General features: G+C 33.2%; 2 protein-coding genes across 3 annotated transcripts; both read right to left on the minus strand.

The window, feature by feature from the left end:
* Positions 1–812: 812 nt before the first annotated feature.
* LOC126769664 (uncharacterized) lies at positions 813–12,094 on the minus strand. Its single transcript, XM_050488550.1, has 18 exons — positions 11,851–12,094; positions 11,420–11,661; positions 10,623–10,755; positions 9,779–9,906; positions 9,073–9,320; positions 7,893–8,009; positions 7,326–7,455; positions 6,375–6,433; positions 6,018–6,108; positions 5,772–5,844; positions 5,392–5,539; positions 4,713–4,880; positions 3,443–3,528; positions 3,212–3,362; positions 2,743–2,860; positions 2,320–2,436; positions 1,480–1,577; positions 813–966 (listed from the first exon to the last, which is right to left on the minus strand). Exons 1-18 carry the CDS (start codon positions 12,061–12,063, stop codon positions 845–847), a joined length of 2,442 nt encoding a protein of 813 aa, XP_050344507.1. The 5' UTR covers positions 12,064–12,094; the 3' UTR covers positions 813–844.
* A 610-nt stretch (positions 12,095–12,704) lies between these two features.
* LOC126769684 (transmembrane protein 185B) lies at positions 12,705–22,333 on the minus strand. 2 transcript variants are annotated; one of them, XM_050488593.1, is made up of 7 exons: positions 22,191–22,333; positions 21,933–22,109; positions 21,261–21,468; positions 19,005–19,134; positions 18,544–18,674; positions 17,898–18,021; positions 12,705–16,785 (listed from the first exon to the last, which is right to left on the minus strand). In XM_050488593.1, the coding sequence occupies exons 1-7, from the start codon at positions 22,232–22,234 to the stop codon at positions 16,520–16,522; spliced, it is 1,080 nt and encodes a 359-aa protein (XP_050344550.1). In that variant the 5' UTR covers positions 22,235–22,333; the 3' UTR covers positions 12,705–16,519. The 2 variants fall into 2 exon arrangements, with proteins under 2 accessions (XP_050344550.1, XP_050344549.1); XM_050488592.1 differs by having other exon boundaries at positions 18,999–19,134.
* Positions 22,334–22,493: the final 160 nt, after the last annotated feature.

Below are 22,493 nucleotides of genomic sequence, written 5' to 3' on the forward strand. Positions count from 1 at the left end.
GATGTTTGGACCCATGGATACCTATCTTCCAAGTCATCGACTCGTATCGCCTACTTATTAGTATAAAAATACTGATATTTGTAATTTTGATTAAATGGCAATATTAATAACCATAGTTTATTTTTAGCAAAGACAATCATTAGAATTATAATTGTAATATTATTTTATAAATTATCTATTATTATAATTATATATTTTTACAGTAACAGTAACAGCTTGTTAATGTCCCACTGCTGGGCTAAGGCCTCCTCTCCCTTTTGAGAAGAAGATTTGGAGCTTATTCCAACACGTTTCATCAATGCGGGTTGTTAGAATACACATGTGGTAGAATTTCAATGAAATTAGATACGTGCAAGTTTCCTCACGATGTTTTCCTTCACCGTCAAGCACGAGATGAATTATAAACACAAATTAAGCACATGAATATTCAGTGGTGCTTGCCCGGAACCCACAATCATCGGTTAAGATTCACGCGTTCTAACAACTTTTTTTTTCACGCAGTGGAAACCTTCAGAAAGGTACCCAGCTCCCATGGGGGGGGGGACTGAGTTATGTGGGATTCTTACCCACTAAAACCACCGCGATGGCCGTCCTCGGCACGGATCGGGGAGGCTGCGGGATCGTGTAAATATAACGCATCCGCGGCCTCTCCCGTGCTTTGCTCCGCTCGTGGCTCGGCGGAGCTCTCCTCAGGGGGCAAACCACTAGGCCATCTCGGCTATATTTTTAGGTCTTTGTTAATTACAATGGTAATTAAAGAAACTTGTCATCAAAGCATGTTTCTTATGTGAAGGCTTAAGATAAATAAAAAGAGTTAAAAAATTAATTTAATATTCGAGCTATGTCAATAACAACAGAGTGTGAAGGCGACTGGTCCTTTAAGTTTGTTGGCGCGTAAAGTGAGCCACTGCTTCTGATTGGGTACGTACATCTCAGCAGGCATCAGCTGTTCAGGCGCGTCGGTATCTAAAATAAAAGTATGCGTCAATAATGGTAACGTAGAAACGCTTTATTTTGTCATGAATCGTATGATTTTAAGACTATGTATGTTTATTGAATACATTAATATTATTTTGTTGCCTGCACTTGCACTAAATATTTCTATGATGTTACAGAAACTTATTAGTTATCTCTGTTTTATATTTAACTTCTTGAAAAATATTAAAAGCAGTGGAGATCAATACTATAGTTAAATATAATACCATAAACAATGCATAGAACATTGATCACCACAGAATGCATTTCTGTATTGTCTTTTGATGATTATTTCTGTATTGTTATAAAGCTAATATATATCGCTCCATCTTATTAATCATAGATCAAAATAAAATATTAGGGCATCTCGATTGACACTTCAAATATGTAAGGTAAGCTAAGGGCACTAAATGGTTTCTAAATGGTTTGACCACTTTTAAAATATAACAAATGATTATAATATTTAAAATAAGATACGAATGAAAATTGTTGTATAAGTCGTACCATCCTTTCTGATTTTGGCTGATTGCATTGTGGAGTCTTGCATGGAGATAAGATCTCCAGGGGCGTGCAGTAACAGCCTTCCGACTCCTTCACAGCGTCTGCGAATACAATTATTATTTTTATCACATCAATCATATTGCTAAATAATTATGTTCTATTAAACATTGTATTATATATTGCTATATATGTACGTGTTAAATGCTCTATAGACCCTACTCAAACGCCATTTGGCGTACTATAAATACGAACTCATCAAAGCTATCAAAATGAACCCATAGACAATTTACTACTTTTTATTTGTTTGTGATATTCCTAATACCTGCAATAAGTACTTTGAAAATAACGTAAACAAAATATTAATATAAGAACGAGTGATATGATTACCAATCGGGTGTTTTTCGAAATTCAGTGATATGGTTGGTCGTTCGGACCAACTGTCGTTAACATGTATCAGCAGATTTCGGAAAGCACATTGATCATAGACCGATTTAAATAAATGTTAAGGGGATAAACGCTCTTATTTATTTTTTGTGAATTCAATGAGAGTTATTGTAGTGTTATTGTTGCCATTTGTCTCTTGTTTTGTTTATACAACTATACATGTTAGTACTATTTCAAGAATATTGGGATGAGACCATAGTACCAGTAGACCACAAATTAGTACTTTTTAATGATTTCACATATTCCAGCAATATGGAGTTAAGATACAGTAGAATGGGCAAGTAAATAATTACATTTTACTTCTAATTACAAAACGTCTAAGTATGGCTCAATTTAATTTAGTAATTAATACGGCATGTAAAATTATCAATATTAAGTCGAAATATAATATTTTTTCACCTTAAAACTTCATTTTGTAACATTTGCTTCTTCGATGGGGCCTCAAGTTGCTTGCACTCATTTAACCAATTGCGAACCTCATTGAAGTCTGCTAATAATTGTAACGCCGCTTCTTTTCTGAAACCATTCGAATATCTAGTATTTAACTATCGTTCAATTTTCCTTATAACTGACAGAATGTTCTAGAGCATATAGAGAATACTTACAATACTGGTATAATGACAAACAGCATCATAAAATAACAACACAAGACTTATCGCTTAACTAATTGTATTGGCAATAATAAGACTTATAATATATATTATAAATTTTACCCCCAGAAATATCTATACGTTTTTTTTTTTGCATTTAAGGAGCATTAATACCAACGGAATTATTATTACAGAATAAGGGGGTATTATCAAGGGTATTCAGTAATCTTACGTGAATTTAACTTTGGCTACATATATATGATGCAGCCACGATTCGCACATGATCCGCAGCACCATGTTGAGGGTCGTGATATCAGACGTCGCCTTTATCACTGGTAATAGCATTTTATCTAGTGGACGATAAAGTTGATTAATTAAAACGATAATTTGTGCGTACAACAAAAACATTAGAGAGTGAGCTAGTGTAAATATAGATAAGAGGGACATAACATTTAGTAATACCAAGGTTGGTGGCATGCGCCACTATATACTATATGCGAAGATGTACGGAATGGTTACTATTTCTTACATCACCAATTTCTATGGGCGATGTTGACCACTTACCATCGGGTGGCTAATCTGCCTGTACACCTACATATTTAAAAAAAACTTCCCTGCAACCCTATGGGCGGTTGAGGCGTTAAGTCCCAACGGTCTTGATGAATTCTCTTTGCATCCTAAACGCGGCACGCGGATGTTACCTAAGAACTCTTGTACGTAGCGGGAGTGCACTGTGTCCGGTTGAGTTATCTTTCTCCACTCGGCGTTGCTCGGGAATATCATCGTGAGATGCGCTAAGCTTATTGTTGCGCAAACTGATGATAACACACCCATGATTTCTTCTGTTGAATCCTAGAAAAACAAAAGAAAGAGTTAGAGAATATTCATATGTATATAGTTTCAAAATATCTAAAATAATATAATAAGATTACCTTTAACTTTTGTATGTTGGCTTTTACTTCGGATACTAACTTTTCTCTCATTTTCGCACAAACATTCTCGTGTACACCGATTTTTCCTGAAAAATAGACAAAAGTTGAACATTAATCGAATACCGGTAGATAATAGTATGGCAGAATCAGATATCCGTAATCCGTAACTGCCTGTGAATGTCCCACAGCTGGGCTAAAGGCCTTCTCTCCTCTTTTTGAGGAGAAGGTTTGGAGCTTATTCCACCACGCTGCTCCAATGCGGGTTGGTGGAATACACATGTGGCAGAATTTCAGTGAAATTAGAAACATGCAGGTTCCCTCACGATGTTTTCCTTCACCGCAAAGCACGAGATGAAATATAATCGCAAATTAAGCACATGAAAATTCAGTGCTGCTTGCCCGGGTCTGAACCCACGATCATCGGTTAAGATTCACGCGTTCTTACCACTGGGCCATCTCGGCTCATGAATGAATCAGATAGTTAATACAAAAATTTACGAATATATAATAACAGAAAGGGCAATAACAATAAGGGCTGATTATATATTTTGAAGAAGAAATACGATCAATAACCCTTAGATTATTCCATGCGGTCTACTACATTATGCACTACAAACAATTTTCAATGAATATATCTTCATTTGTGATACAACATTATTTCTCTTAACTCCTCATATACACATACTTTAATTTTACTTCCTAAGTTCCGACAACAACTTCGCCGATATTCAAAACGCCGTTACACAACGCCCTAAAGCCATCCATAATGCATACCAAAGATTATTCGAGACCTCAACCGTTTTACGTCACGTCAGTTGAATCTAAAAGTAAATATGACCTGAGCCTGCGCCTGAGCGTGACCATTTAGGCAGCGATTGGGGCGATGCCAATTTGGTCATGTTCAATGTAACCAAGACACAGGCAAAAAAAGCCAAAGCTCAAAAAGCCGAGGTGGCCTAGTGGTTAGAACGCGTGAATCTTAACCGATGATCGTGGGTTCAAACACGGGCAAGCACCACTGAATTTTCATGTGCTTAATTTGTGATTATAATTCATCTCGTGCTTGACGGTGAAGGAAAACATCGTGAGGAAACATGCATGTGTCTAATTTCACTGAAATTATGTAACATATGTATTCTACCAACCCGCGTTAGAGCAGCGTGGTAGAATAAGCTCGAAACCTTCTCCTCAAAAAGGGAGAGGAGGCCTTAGCCCAGCAGTGGGACTTTAACAGGCTGCTATTGTAAGACGCAAGCGTGTGGCGGCTCACCGGAGTCGAGCGCGGCTCCGTGGTCGGCGAAGCGCAGCTGCAGCAGCTGCTCGTGGCACGCGCGCAGGTCGCCGTGCGCCACGAGGAAGAAGTCGTCCGCGCGCCACGACGCGGCCAGGCGCCGGCTCTGCGCCGCGCACCACAGGCGGCACGTGTGGATCGAGTGGTCTGCGGGGACCCTTCCATCTTACCGACCGTATTGGCCTCTATGACACCTATTTGGCTCCGTTTGGTTTTTTGTAAATTACAACGAGTCCCTATGCTTTGCAAGCGCCCAGTACGAAGTAAGAAAATAATTAAGTCATCACTTATCGGTAGCACGACTATTTCACTGTGTCTTTTGTTATGATATAATATACGATCGTGTTTAGTACGATGTTTAATACATATTTAATAACACCTTGGCCTAGTCGCTAGCTTATATTGCCGTCGGTTTATCTGTTGAAAATTTTCAACTAGCAGCCCGGAGTCTGTAGTTTAGCAGTGTTTGCACTGACTTCGAAAAACATTTAAAGCGGTTGCTTCCGTGCCTAAGCTCATGCCAGTCATATCGGAATGCCTTCCCATGGGATTGTAACAGTCAGGGAATATGTCTTCCTTGAGAATAGTCATAGTAGCCGAAATCAGTCAGAAGGGCGTCAATACATGTTGCGATTTCACTTAAGTATACTTTACTCACCAAGTCTATGTAATATCGGTATTTGTTCTACAATCGGCAAATCCTCTAGAGGTGCTCCTAAAATATAATCCCACGTGACCTCACAATGATTATTCAATGTCACCAACTCCTGTAGCATTATCGCAAAATTGGCCCCTGATACTGTCGCCTGAGAAATAATCACTAATATTAAATATTATTATTATTATATATAAATATTTAAGAAATAGTTTTTCCTGACTGTCTATAAACTACGTAGTGGAGAAAAATATGTGGAAAAAACATTGTTTTACCTACTTTACAGTAAGTAACTGCTAAGAAAGGATTTTTGGAAATCGTATCGTCAATCGTACGCAGTCGAGATGGGCAGCTAGGTAATGATAATGTTATAAAATACTCACCTCGGTTACATATACTGAAATATCACAATAATCCTTTAGAGAGGTTGGCGTTAAATTTGTTGTCAATGTCGCCCTAATAAAAGATAAAAAAATTATCGATTTCAATAGATAATTCATAATTAAAAAAATTATTAAGAAATTTTTTTAGTGTTATTTACGTTTTGGCGCCAAAATTGGTAAACAATAAAAAAAATCAAACTAAATGTACATAATGGAAATATGTAATTCCTTTAATGTATTTCTCACCCAAAATGCTTATCCCACGAAGTTGACGTAACATGGCATCCTAACGCATCAGCCAAGATTCTTAGTGACGATAGTATTAAATCCGGAGTATCTATAAGATGTATTTTTATAAACTTTTGAAAAATATTTAGAAAAACTACGAATATAATTTTTTATTCGTATATAACTAGGTATAAACAGCAATACTTTGTGTACAAATTTGAAGATATAATGAGTAATTAAAAGCAGAAGAGACAGCAACTTCGTTTTCAAAGTTGGCGACGCGTTGACGATGTTTATGGGAGGTGGTGATCACTTACCGTGATTTGGCTCATTTACCAGACTACCTATTTATTATAAATTATAAAAAAAACTTACTATTGTCATTGAATGTCGAGAATAACCATTCGCGTAGGTTTTGGCTCGTTTTTGGTGACCTGCAATAGAGCGGTTACAAAGTTTTATATACGCTTTCTTAAAAAACAAATTATACCGTAAAAGCCTGTGAATATCCCACTGCTGGGCTAAAGGCTTTCTCTCCTCTTTTTGAGGAGAAGGTTTGTAGCTTATTCCACCACGCTGCTTCAATGCGGGTTGGTGGAATACACATGTGGCAGAATTTCTGTGAAATTAGACACATGCAGGTTTCCTCACGATGTTTTCCCTCACCGTAGAGCACGAGATGAATTATAATCACAAATTAAGCATATGAAAATTCAGTGGTGCTTGCCCAGGTTTGAACCCACGATCATCGGTTAAGATTCACGCGTTCTTACCACTGGGCCATCTCGGCTAAAATACAGATTATATTATCATATAAATAATATCCACTCCAAATGCTGTTAAATTAGCGTTTGTTGGAAAGTATAGTAAAACATCAAGTAACGCCTGTACCATAAGCAACACAAAACAAAAGTCTCGAAGTCTATTCATTTAAATATGTTATTAATTAATGGTATATTTCAACAAAACTGAAATAGACTTGTTCGGTAATTGTGCTTAAGTTATCTTTTTAATTGCGCATTAGAGTAAACTGATGTACCGTTAGAAATTAAACATGTATGATGTATGTAATATTAATTATCCGAGATACAACGAGTTGTATCTCAGCCTTCATTTATAAAACGGTAAAGAGTTGGTATTTTGTATACACTTTCTATATGTTAAAGTACCCTTTTCTAGCACTGTCCATAAAGATAATATTCACCTTTTATTTAAAAAAAAATCGGTATTTTCGGATCCTAAGAGCATTCATTTTAAGTAGTGTCTATTCTTATTTAGGAAATTATGTATTTTAAATCGAGAAAAATAAAATGCGCAAAATTATACCTTGTAGCTAATGGAAACGATGACCACCAAAGCACGATGTGTTCCAAACAGCTGCCGACGTCACCCCAAAGTAAGTTTTGATAATATTCTGTGACCTTCTGTGCCGATTTCTTACTAGCTTGTATTCTACCTATAAAAATATATTGGTTGTATTCACGATTTGTTTTTGTCATAAAAATAATATACATATATATATATATATGTATTATTTCCTTTTTTTTACAAAATAGGTAGGCGGACGAGCAAATGGGCTACCTGATGGTAAGTGATCACCACCGCCCCCATATATTGACGCTGTAAGAAATATTAACCGTTCCTTATATTATCAATGCGCAACCAACCTTAGGAACTAAGATGTTATGTCCCTTATGGCTGTTACACTGGTTCACTCACCCTTCAAACCGGAACACAACAATACTAAGTGTTGTTAATTAGCGGTAGAGTATTGCTAGGTAGCTGATGAATGGGTAGTAGCTACCCAGACGGGCTTGCACAAGGCCCTATCGCCAAGTAAAATATGTTATATATAAGTTTGGTAATAAGTAATAAATTGAAAACAACAAACACCTGACTTTAATTTCTTTACGCCTTTAGGACCTAACAGCACCGGTGATATATTGGCAACAGTGTCTAGAAGAATTTCGATGTACATTTCTTCACTTTGAAGTATTCCATTAACGTTTTCTGAAATAATATATGCTCGCATTAAGAAAGGGAATTTGCATGTCTCATATTCTATTAAGTAAACCAACGGTTTCTTTTTATGACAACATAATACACATTTGATTATTATTAAGCTTTGATTCCTGCATAAAAGAAATAAAAAGCCGAGATGGCCTAGTAAAAAGCTGAGATGGCCTAGTAAAAAGCCGAGATGGCCTAGAAAAAGCCGAGATGGCCTAGTAAAAAGCCGAGATGGCCTAGTGGTAAGAACGCGTGAAGCTTAATCGATGATCGTGGGTTCAAGCCCGGGCAAGCCCCACTGAATTTTCATGTGCTTAATTTGTGATTATAATTCATCTCGTGCTTTACGGTGAAGGAAAACATCGTGAGGAAACCTGCATGTGTCTAATTTCACTGAAATTCTGCCACATGTGTATTCCACCAACCCGCATTGGAGCAGCGTGGTGGAATAAGCTCCAAACCTTCTCCTCTAAAAGAGGTGCGGAGGCCTTTAGCCCAGCAGTGGGACATTCACAGGCTGTTACGGTATAGAAGATATTTTACATTGTGAGGACTATGTCCAAACTAAAAACTACTAAAAATTGTCTATGATCTCATACCAATATCTTTTATAAGATGGCTACATATCGTCTATATCCGTGAACTCAGTGACAAATAATACGTAAACAGTTATAATGTCCTCCAGACCGATTTCAGCCACGGCGGCCAATCTCAAGAGAGTTTAGCCGACTGTGCAGAAACTATTATAGTGCACAAGTGTGTGCGCAAACACAGGTGCACTCTCTCTATCCGATGGGACGGCAATCCAACCCTAACGGAAAGAGTTCAGGCGCAGTACCAACGGTTTACGTGCTAAAATAGTGTACAGTTGAATAAAACAAGACAATAGAAAAATAGTAACAGTAATTCAAACATATTTGCAATTACTCTGTCTGAGTTATTGCAAATATAAAAAAAAACAGAAATTTTGATGAAGATGAAATTGATCGTCTTAAATTCTATTAATCTTATGGTCTTAGACAAAATCTAAAACTTACGTGTTAAAAATAAAAATAAACATTACCATCATTATTAAAAACATTGTCTAAAACACATTCGTTGCCAAGAAGTGACGTGTAAGGCACATCGGCGTCTGAATTTTGTGGATTCAACAGCTCCGTCAATTTCTTATGACCGTTCTTCAGGTCGACGAGACTCTGAGCTTGTTTCATTTTCGCTTTTTTATTGTCTATGAACGCTTGACGACGCTTCGTTATACTCTGTCGGTGAGATGCTGACGAATTTGGTGGCGTCATGTGTTTTGTTAGTGTGCTAAAATATATATAATAAATATTGATTGCATTAGATTATAAAAATACTTAAGATGTATAAATACAAATTAATGAAGTATACAACGGCTGTTTTTTTTAACTTGATGATTAGGTGGTCATGGCTGCTGTAGATGAGTTTTAAAAGTCAATAAATTTGCGGAAAGGAATAGGAAAGTTAGAAATGCTTTATTCCAAATATTAGAAGATCCAATCAGAAGGAGATTATATTCTAAAACAAAGATTTTCGTTTAGTTTCATTTCGTTCATATTTTTATCTTGATTCCAAAAAATTTAGATTCGTTAATATACTTCTTAATACTTAATTTATTACCATCATATCAAATAAAATCGTTTCAAAATATCAAGTTTAGTAAAATCGTCAAAGTAAAATCGTTTCTGACGCAATGTTAAAAAATCATACTGTATATACAAAAATAAAACGATTAAATGAAGACTCACTGGTATATTTCCAAACTATCCGCGTTAGAACTGGAATCACAATCGCCATGATCTTCAGGTTTGTACATCATCACCAAACAGTTTATTAGACGGTGGCAATTAACTTCCGTTCGACTCTTCGCAAGGACCTATTCACCAATAAATATACTTAATTTAGTTTCTTTTATTGAATAGAATGCAGCAATCGCATGTTTTGCTCAAACTAGGACGCGACTTTAAATTCCACTGTAACTTTGTTGTAAAAGAATTTTGGTTATTTCTAACAATTTCATTAAATGCTTTTAAGTATTTTTTAGACAAGCTTTAGTTTACAGGCCAAATGAGTTACAATGGAAAATAGCTATATATATGTGGTTAATTATTTTTATCACTAAGCAATATAGTATATAATGCTTCTTTATCGTCACGAAAAAAATTGAAGCCCCGAAGGTTGACGGATTTTAGGTAGCCAATTAATGTTTTACACACATAGGTATATCTAACTAATACCAGTAATACATTAAGAGCTTGTGAGCAGTAACACCGTTGCAAAGCAGAGTCCTGTTAAGAAGTTATGGTGGCTATTCCGCCATGTAGCTTTTGCAGAATGGTGAATATACAACAAAAAATATGGGGTTAGTGGAGATTTTTGTCTTCACCGCCCAGAAAGATACAATTTCCATAAATAAGTTAGGCACGAGAAAACTCATGATTTGAACTTCCGTCTGTCCCGCGTATCTACACATTGGATAGTGTGCTTGGATGAGCAGATATTGGATATTGGATATTGACTCTTAGAATATAATAACACATTTTATTTTAATTGTATATTTATAATATATAAGTTATATTTAAACAAACTCACCTGTACAATTTTTGTTAATGTTAGCGGCTTTGTTTCACTAACAACATTTGGATATGTGTTACTGCAGATGTTAAATTTAGAACTAAATTTCTTATAACTCAAGCCGATTAAATTGTTGTAAATACCAACTAAACTGTAAAAATATATATAAATCAATACATACAATACATTTACATATACATGTATTATTCATATATGGTATTTCCTATTTCAAATTAAATTTTACGAAAGATAAATTTACGTTGAGGTCCTCTTACTATCATACTTACTAGTTTGCACCAGCGTTTGTGTGGAAGAGGGAGGTATTAGTACCTTACGTCATTTTCTGTACCCCTGACAATGTGTATACCATATTACATTATGATCGGTTGAGTAGTTAAGGCGTAAAAGCGTAACAAAGAAACTGACATTCGTATTTATAATATTAATACGTATTTATTAATAAGTGATGTATTCTGTAGGACTCTCTTCCTTAGTTTAAAAATTACATATAAAAACTAATACAAAGATAATTATGTATAGTTAGCAAAACTGTCACTGGTGGTAGGGCTATGTGCAAGCTCGTCTGGGTAGATACCACCCACTCATCAGATATTCTACCGCAAAACCGCAAAACAGCACTACTTGGTACTGTTGTGTTCCGGTTTGAAGGGTGATTGAGCCAGTGTAATTACCGGCACAAGGCACACAACATCTTAGTTCCCAAAGTTGGTGGGGCATTGGCGATTTGGTGACCACTTACCATAAGGTGATCCATATGCTCGTTCACCTTTCTATTCTATAAAAAAACAACTTACCTTAAACACGATTCAATCATTTTCCTGGAGTCTTCTCTGTGTAGGCAAGTTGATAAAATTGTCAGTATGAGACTATATATTGATTGTAACATTATGAATCTTCTGCTACACAACATGTCGAAAACGTGGTCGTGTTTACTTAACACGAGACCATTTTCCTTTTTCAATCTAGCTAATTTAGGATTTAATTTGTAGAATGATTTCACTACTTTCATTAAATATTCTATTATTTCATCTAATACCTGCGAATTTTAAAATTTTATATAGATATCATATATACAAAGTTTAAAGAAACGCAAAGATACTTCTGGAATTTTATCTGTTAACCTTTTAAATTCAACAAAATAATTGGCCATAAGTAATTTTTACTATGATCCAGATTATATTTAAAAAATATTTATAGGTTTCCATAAATTAAACAAAACCGGAACCTGTATGCTGACTAGCTCCATAATAAAACTGCGATTCGTTATCGTATAATTGTTAGTTTTTCCAACACAATTCTTCCATTTATTATCCGTTTCCATAACCACTTTTGTTATGGCATAACAAACAATCTCCATCTCCCTGCAATGACTAAAGAGTTCCTTTTCATCTACCGTTTCTTCGCTTATCCATTTCTTACTAGTTACTTTTGTAGTCATATTTAAAAAAATAATCGATTGTTTTTAAAAAATAAACAAAAACTGTTTAGTCTTGGACGCTAACTGTGTGGAGTCATCATGAGAACTGAGGTGCTATCGTATTTTGTAAAATAAATCGATGTGCAGCGATGTCGGTGCCAGCTTGCTTTATAAAGTTCGCGTCTTACTTCTTGTAGGACAAGTTAGAATTGCAAACGTTAAAGTTTTTATGGCTGTTCAACCTCGACCTTGGGCATAATGGACTAACTTAATAATGAACAATGGATTTTGTCATTGTAATTTATTAGATTGTTGTTAAATAAATTAAGCGCGATTTTTATATTAAAACATTGATCATTTTGTCTAAAATTTAAAACTTTACTTTTAATGCAATAATGCTTACCTTAAATGATAAGTGTGATATCTTTAATTCATCGTTCGTTTTAATTACCTATTTTTTTTAGATTTTATACTTTATTAAATCAGAGCTTTATTAAAATTACATAGATAATTGCTATTGCAGTCAAGGTTCGCTCAAGGCAAATAGCGCAAGATTACGTAAAGCAATTTCCCTAATGGCTGATATGATACGATATTGTTAATAAGGATGAGTGTACACAATAGTACTTATAAATAAAATTAAAAAAAAACTACAAAATAAAGACTTTTATATTGTACAAGTATTTTTATTCACGAACAATAAATAAATGTTACTATTTAACAAATGAATTTGCTAATCGTACATACAGTATTGCAAAGCAGCATTAGGAGGAATATATCACAGTAAACAAGTTATTGTTACAATATAAATATCTCTTCGTTATCTGTACAACTATACAAATACATCTACACTCTATTAACAATATTTATATTGCGATCTCTAACAGCTACTTTACATAATTTCATGAACAATTTATATCAAGTACAGTCGATGCTTAATTGCTATCTAATCTTTAATTCGTATTCATTTACTTTTGACTGTAAATAAATTACATGATTTATTTGATGATAATTACAAAACAAATCGAAAAGCACCCTTTGATACAATAATCCACCAGTCGATTACCCCTCTATAACATATATTCAATACAATATATATACAATAATATTTTACATATATGTCTCCCAAAGTATAAACCAAAATGCTGAAATATTATTTGAAGCTATAAGTTAAATTCAAATATAAAAACGGTGTACACATACATAACAGAATATTAAAAAAATAGTGAGAGCCCAATTACCTAAAGAAGTTACATATCTTAAAGAAAGCCGCCATTTCATTATACTGTATTTTATATATATACATTATAGATTACTAGAAAATTTTCTCATTGTTTGATGAAGTAAGCTGACGACCTAAATTTGCCAGATATTTGAAAACAAATAGTTTTCAAATATCTGGCAAACGTTACATATAAGTAGAAAAAATAATAAAATTGCCGTTTTTATCTATCTTTAACTTTTACTTTATAAAAAATATATTTCCATATAAGAAATGTAATTGCTTTCTTTAATGAAAAGTATATAAACAGATTAACTCATTGATAAAACTAAATGTGTCTAAATATTTTTTTTTCCAAAACAGATAAGTCCGTTTCTCAATTTCGTATCGTAACAATGAAAATGCATTCGTGATCATTTTTCATGTTCATCCATCAAAATGATAAACTACATGTTTGGAGAGCTTGTAAATTATAGATTGAAGTTAGTCACGAAATCATAAAAGCTTTAGTTTAGTTTTTTATTTAACCATACGCGTACCTTTTGATCTATAGATCGGTAATATAATTTACATAAAGAACGCTTGTCTATTACCAAAAAAAAATTTTTGATTAAAATTTTATGTGACCTTAAATCTTTTTAGACATAGACAGACTGATTTTTTTTTAACTTTAAAAGTGATTTTATTCGCTGCTATGTAATTTAAACTTTAATAAAATTGTAAACATTTCATTTAAGAAGAATACACAATCATCGAAAAATATTTCCGCTTAAATAGCACTACTTGTGTTCAATTATCCTTACTTATAAATGTTATTAAGCTAGTGATTCGTTAAACAATGCTGTCTTCTTCTTCCGAATATCAAATCGATGATGTCAAAAAGAGAGAATCAGTGTTTAACTACACAACCTCTATGCAACGTTTATAAGTAATGCCCTAAATCATTAGCCATAAAATCTGACAACTGAAACTTGAGAGTTTAAAATAGAGATGGCATACTATAAGCATGACAAGAAATCGGCAAAAATTAATGAAAAAATCGTAAAACGACTCAACTTTATTCTAATTTATTGGTAGCCTAATTTATTAATAGCCTTTCATAAGTACTAAAAAAAAATTGTTATCAATGAGAACATTTAAAGTATTTGGAAACCCAAAAAGACTCATTTGTGATGCAGGTACGGCGCCTAATTTATTTAGTTCATTCATGTAGAGATATAGGATTACGACATCACACTAGCCGCCACCATTCCTCGTTCCAAAGGACAAATTGAATGATACAATCAAACTATATTAGAGAAGAAAAAAATTTGTAAATTTTTCGTTACCTAACACAACACAACACGGAACATTGAAAATATAATGTTAAATTAAATAAAATATCATCTTCATGGAATTTAAGACAACTTCGTATATTATATAATATTAATGAATCAATTTAGATTAAATCTAGTACTTCGTACAGATAAAAAAAATACGATATATTATTACGCTTTAATTCTCTACAATTGAAATCGAATCGGATCATCACATGAAAAGTGTGAAATAAAAAATGTTTTAAAAAAATTCATTCGTTGAAAAATGTTTTAGAATCTACAACATAAGTCTAATTATGGAAAAATATTATTATTATATGATATGGATATATAACACAGATGTAACCTTGTGGTCCTAAACTAGTCAGTGAGGTATTAGATGACCATTTATTTATTTATATAAGGTGATAAATATTTAAAAAAATGCCTTAAGTGTAGAGAATTTCAAGTTGATATTGTAATTTAAGCACAGTTAAAACTCTCGCGGAGAAGGTGCGCTAAAAACACTCGTCTCGTCTCTTCAATTGTAAAAACATTTTTACAAATCGAATTTCGGAACAGATTATAAATGTCACATTGGGATTTATTTATGCTTGTGTAGTTTAACTTACTTCGATCATTGTAGAACAATGACAGACCTGCGTTATATAACATAATGCCAACTGTGGGTATGCCACAGCAACTCATTATTAATAATAATCATAATTATATCCTGGGACATTATTCACACATTGCCATCTGATCCCAAACTAAGCAGAGCTTGTACGATGGAAACCAGACAACTGATATACTACATATACTCCTTTTCTTTTGTAAATACATACTTATATAGATAATTACACCCAGACTCAGGACAAACAGATATGTTTATGCATACAAACGTCTGTTCTGGGTGGGAATCGAACCCACAACCTTCAGCGTGAAAGCAAGTATCTACCAACCACGCCAACCGGCTCGTCAATATTGATATTTGTATCATATCACACGTTTATGATACACTATTACGTCATGACTTTTAAAACATATCACACAAAATTTTTAGATAACAAAATTTTAGCCTGATATATTATTTTTTTAAATCCACGTGTTTCATACAAGTGTAAAAATATTTTTGTATTCAATATTAGAATTTAGAATTGCCGTCGAAGAGTAAGAGACAGCAGTAACACATTAGTTTTTTTTTGACATTCACCACCTTTGTCTGTATGATTGGATTAACTGATGAGCGAGATGCAATGAGTGTTCAGATTAAATCCTAATCAGTTAATCCGACTCTGATCAGAGTTACATAAACTGTTAATGAATTAAAATAAGAAGATTATTTACATAATAAAGGCAATTTGCTGAACGTATAGTTCTAGTTTGAAAAGTATTAGTAATAAGGTATGGGTTATTGGTAATTAGTGTCTTTACAGTTATTCTATTAATATAAACGTCTAATGAAGTGAAATATAATAAGCAACACACACGCGATTACTATTTTTAACCTCTACCACTACACATGTAGACCATTATATATTAAATTATTTTTTATGTACATTTTGCACATGCAAATCAATCTGATAAACGATAAGTCCCCACACTATTTACACTATAACAACAAGATTAAAAAAAAAAAAACAACAAAACCGTTCGGTTATTTGAGCTTATCTGTCATAATTAAAAATAAAGTAAGATTAGTTACAAATGTACCAATTGCTTCATTTACACATACGATTAGTAATGAGGAAAAAAAACGTATACTTGAAAACGATGATAAACAATGCATATTTTTTTAATATCCAATGATATTTCCTACACAAACGTAATAGCCTAATGCTAATAAAACTTAACAATTTGTATTGCTTTACACATAGAAGCTCGATATTTACAAAGGATAAATTTCTATCAAGTGAACACACATTCCAGCACTTCGAACCGATTTCAATTTACTAAAACATCAATCCGGCATATCTATACTGGTCACAGGCACAACTGGTTTCATTGCTTCATTCTTCTTTTGATTCTTCTGAGATTTTTTGCTCTCTTTTACTTTTCTGTGAGCCTCCTCGTCTCTGTACGGCTCTTGAGTGACAGGAGGTTCGGCGGGTATACCGTTCGACCCTCTATTCGCATTATTATTGTATGCAATGTTTGCATACTCCTGTAGGAGGGGGAACACTGAGAGAAGAAACTGACAAAAGTCCTTTCGTATACCAAACCACCCTGAAATACAAATACCCATTTTACATCCGAAATATGATAGGTACCTTAAAAAATTACAACACATTCTCAAAACAAATATTGTTTCTATTATAAATAATATTGATTTTATGAACAAATTTAAGAATAATATATAACGATGTGTATTGTTATAATTTGAAACAAAAAAAAAACGTACATAAAAAATGCGCATTATCAAGGTTTTATGAATATATAATATTGTCTTTCAAGTACACATTAAAGTTTATACTTAACATTACATTTACAAATACACGGTATGAAAATGTCCGTACGAATTATTATCTCTTATTAATCGGACTTTTGTGACAGCATATAATATTTTTGGTGACATTTATTATTTGATTTTATAATCGTTTTTTTGCCAACATTATTCACTGTAATTTTCTGTCCGAACATTTTTATAACCTAAAAATGATACATCACCTCAAATGAGATAAAAACTTTCGCGACTATTTTGTACTTTTTATATTTTTTTATTTAGAATTTAAAAAAAAATAGCTAAAGCAAAAATTAACTTGCAATCACAGAATACACATGACCATAACGAACCATTGTATTATAAATTATATTTAATGCACTTGATTAAATTTAAACTTTATTTAATGATACATTCTCATCCTAACATTTGTATTCCGAATTTGGAATACGAATACGGAATTTTTTATTGTTTTTATGCAACGATTTTCTTTGTACTTAATTTTATTAGATTTTACCTGGCACTGATATTTTTTTAAAGAAACTTAATAGTCATCTTCAAAAAACATGAAAGAAACGAAAGGATAATCTGAAGATAATTTTTCAGTTTGCGATAATATACTAAATAAATATAATACGTATAATAAGTTTACTTTTATTTAAGTTTACGCGGGAAATGCCTCTGGTTTTAAAATTTAGCGGATTTTATGAGTACATAAATAGATTAAGCATTAATTAACCTACCAAAACAACAGCCGCGGCAGCTGAACTTAATATAGTTTATAAATTTGTTTATCAATACCCAAAAACTTTCTCTTTCGCAATCGGAAAGTAGGGGTGATTATTAGAAACTTCCCAAATATAATTCATGAGTAATATAAGGCTGTCTTAATACTCACATTTGTTTCCTCCTTTAGAACTGAAAGACATGATAATGAGTGTCGCGTATGTCACAAACAGTGGGCTGACTACCACGATGTATGAGAGGTCTAGACCATCGTCGAGTTTGTTCGTCAGCAAGACCTGTTGGAACACGACATTCTTTAGTTAATCATTTTTACTATTAAAATCGTCGAGAAAATATACACAATTTTTTTTTTAATTTACGGAATGTACTTAACTATTTATATAAAATTAAAGTGTATAAGTTTTCAGATATAAATGTATAATTTACTTGGTGGTAGGGCTTTGTGCAAGCCCACCTGGGTAGGTATCACCCACTCATGACGTGTTTTAACGCCAACTCTAGTATTGTTGTATTGCGGTTTAAAATGTAAAGGAGTCATTAAAAAAACAGACACAAGGGACATAACATCTCAGTTTCCATAAATCGTGAAGCATTGACTATGTAAGTAATGGTTAATATTTCTTACAGCGTCAATGTCTATGGGCGATGGTGACCACTTACAATTAGGTGGCCGAATTAAACGTCCGCATAGCAAATTTAAAAAGAAGAGAGAAATAGGTGTGTTATACGACACCTTAGATTAGATTAAAATGCGATTCATATATATATTTAAACTATATCATATTTAGAAATTATACCTGAAACACTAATATGGGTATAACAGTGAAAGTATAAGCCAAAGCAGAGTTGAAACTGGTCCGTCGTTGCTGTATGTTCACCTCAGGCGTGCGTAGCAGAATTCCAGCGAATATTATACTGTATAGCACCCCTAGAACAAAGAAAACGTAGAATTATAAATAAATATTAATTTAATATAGATACTATGTAGCGATAAATTATTTTGTATAAAATAAAAGCATTGGTTGTTTTGAAGCTTAAATTTCTAAAAAAAATATTTGGTACTATAGTAATAGTTAACAAAGATAAAACATAAATCAATGTGTATTCGATACTAAAATATACAATTTTACTTTTAAGTCCTTGTTTCAATGATTACCATTACTGTTGTACAACAAATATGTCATAAAAACGACAGCTATCCTATCAAGTTATCAGTCAATCTAAATTTTGTAAAATATAAAATCATACATACACTCACCTACTAGGCTCAGACACATGAGTATCCATAGCGGCACAAATACAACCTCCCAGGACCAATTGATGAAGTCGTCCAATTTCAATGCCAGAAATATGAATTGAAGTATATTTACAGCACAGAACAACTCCAACTGTAAATAATCAATTAATTCACCATACTTATTTATATACACTATACAAATAGTATTAAGTACGCTTATATTAGGTCCTTACATATGAAATTAGCGTTTTGTCGTACTGACCACTTTGATCTGAAATATCTCCTCTTTGGTTAAGAATTCCAAATTCAAATTTATAAATTCATTTAGCTGGTACATTTGAGTTTTGAAAACAGTCATTTATTTGTTTTTTCCTCATTATTTTTTTCTTTGGCGTCGCTTATTACCACACAATGGAAAACATAAAATATCGCTATATTTATGAGTACGATTTCTACCGTGGCACCAGTGCTGCAGAAACAGCTCGAAGGATTAAATATGTGTACGGCGCTGGTGTCGCAAAAAAAAGCACAGTATGTTTTCGGTTTTAACGTTTTCGTTCTGGAAATTTCGAACTTCAGAACCAACCCCGTGGACGACCGGAGACCAAAGTGAAAAATGAAGAATTAAAGGCTATTGTGGAAGCGGATCCAACACAAAGCACTTCAGAGATAGCTGTAGGCTTCGGGGTAAGTGATAAAACTGTATTAATCTAATCCACTTGAAGCAAATCGGGAACGTAAAAAAACTTGAACGATGGGTACCTCATGAATTGAGTAAATCGCACTTGCAAACACGCGTCGTCTGCTGTGTTACTTTGCTCAACCGACACAATAATGAAGGGACTTTAAATCGAATCATTAATTGTGATGAAAAGTGGATACTGTACGATAATCAGAAGCACTCATCGCAATGGTTCAGCCCTGGAGACCCAGCCAAATCCTGCCCTAAACGGAAATTGACTCAGAAAAAGTTACTTGTGAGTGTTTGGTGGACTAGAGCCGGTGTCGTTCACTACAGCTTTCTAAAATCTGGCAAACAATTACGGCAGAATCTATTGTCAGCAACTGCAAACCAAGAAGGAAGAACTAGCTGCTAAACAACCGAGATTGGTGTCAATCGCTCTAGGCCACTGCTGCTTCACGACAACGCAAGACCACACACTGCACAACAAACAACCACTAAGTTAGATGAGCTACAATTCGAATGTCTGCGACATCCACGTACTCCCCGGACCTTGCTCCAACCAAAAAAGATTACCATTTTTTCCGGAATTTGGACAACTTCTTACAAGGAAAAAAATTCAACTCCGATGCGGCAGTCCAAACCGCCTTCAAAGAGTTTATTGATTCTCGCCCCCATGGTTTTTTTAGTAAAGGGATCAATTAGCTACCTATGAGATGGCAAAAGTGCATAGATAACAATGGTGCATACTTTTATTAATTATATATATTTTACAAAAAAAAATTGACTTTATATTCCTCCCGAACAAAACGCCAATTTCATATGCAAGAACCTAATATTTAAAAAAATATTAGAAAAATGTTTTGACCAACACATTCAGGTAACATAATAGATAATTACACCCAGACTCAGGACAAACAGACATGTTCATGCACACAAATGTCTGTCCTGGGTGGGAATTGAACCCACAACCTTGCGTGTGAAAGGCAAGTATCTACCAATCATGCCAACCAGCTTCTCATTAAATCAGTTTATTATTTATTCAAGTAAGCCCTTGCAAGCATGTTCAAATGTCATTTTACAAAATTGAATTAAATTTAATGTAGCCACTGGTTCGGAATGTAGATTATACTGAGAAAAAACGGCAAGAAATTCAGTAGTTCTCTTTTTCTACAATTATGTTATATAGCTAATTAAATAAAATCGAATTATTATTTATCGTGCATAGAAATCAATGAATACTAACTCCACAATTCTTTATCATACATATAACCCTTTATTGGGTGATATACATGACTAAGTAATAGCTCACTAAATTGGAAGCATGTTGGCATTATTTTCTCAATAACCATGCCAGTGACCACTTACCATATTATCACTATACTTATTTACTGTAACGTATATTTATATTCCTTAACATTTTAAATAAAAAAATAGTGTCATCATATGCAGCTGAGTTATTAATTACCAGATTAGTAATAAGGTTCATTTCATATTTAATCTATAATATTAAGCATAAGTATTTTTTACTGTAATGGCCAAAATGGTTGTGTACTAAAAAGAGAATTTAAAGTACTTTAAGTTTTTTTACTTACCTCATAGCTACGATCATGTTTCACACACCATATACAGATGGCTATTGAAACTATGCTTATAAAAATTAATGGTATAAAGACAAGTATCCAAACATGGCGAGTTGTTGTTAACTGGTCACATACAAGTAGCTCAAACATAAGGAGAATCAAATGTATAGCAAGGCTTATTAACATTGCTTTATAGTGAATATAGGCTTCACCTTCCAATCTGTAATAGTAAAAATAAATCAAACATTGTGTTAAACACTTTAGTAAAACACTATAGACTATGAGGCGTAACTGCATTATAACTATACAATTTTGTTACATTTAGTTTACTTCATAGACTTAAATGAACAAAATATGTGTTTGTACTACAATTACAATAAGAAAAATATTCATAATAACAATCATAATACAGTTAACATTTATTTTTATTATTAATCCTTTAACTAGATAAACTTTGGTCCCAATGGAACACAGACTACCATAAAATTCAATCCGGCAGAAATATACAATAATTAATTAAATAAAAACATAAATATTGTTATATTATTATCCATTGCTATGAGAGCAGGAGGCTCCCCTCTTTATTATTAAACTAATTTTTTAAAGTAGGTAACTGGGCAGATTCAAATACAACTTTCCATATTAAAATAATAATTTATGAATACTAAAAAATATTATACAAACCTGAAATGCGGATACTGCCACCAAACATATGTACCAACTGTAGCACCAAGAACAACCAAGAATTTCCATGTCCATATAGGCGTGAAGACTGCCCAGTAAGACCAAGTTATAGTGTTATCCAATTTTAATGCCAATAGTGCCGTGAATATCAACAAACAAGTATGTACGACGAATTTGCTAGTAAAAATAAAAACAAAATAAAAAAATCATTTATTTCGTGTTAGATACACACCATTCATATAAATATCTTTATTTTACCTAGGATTAAAATCCTGGAATAGGGTCTGTAAATTCATTTCCATACACAATCACCTGTTTATTTTTAAAATCAAATAACATCTCACGATCTCTTTGAGGTCGCTATGTTTGCTTTTTTTAATTTGATCTATATTTTAAAGGTATCAAATACAGATTACACAAGGCTCAAGGTTATGACAACGTCATTTCAGTTATTTTCTTCTTCATATTATTGAATTAAGTTAGGGATTTTCACACATTCAAGATTTAATAAACAAAACTGCTAAGTATATTTTCCCTAGTTTAAAATATAAAATGTGAATA

Source organism: Nymphalis io, chromosome 7, assembly GCF_905147045.1.
Source record: "Nymphalis io chromosome 7, ilAglIoxx1.1, whole genome shotgun sequence".
In the NCBI taxonomy this organism is placed as follows: domain Eukaryota; kingdom Metazoa; phylum Arthropoda; class Insecta; order Lepidoptera; family Nymphalidae; genus Nymphalis; species Nymphalis io.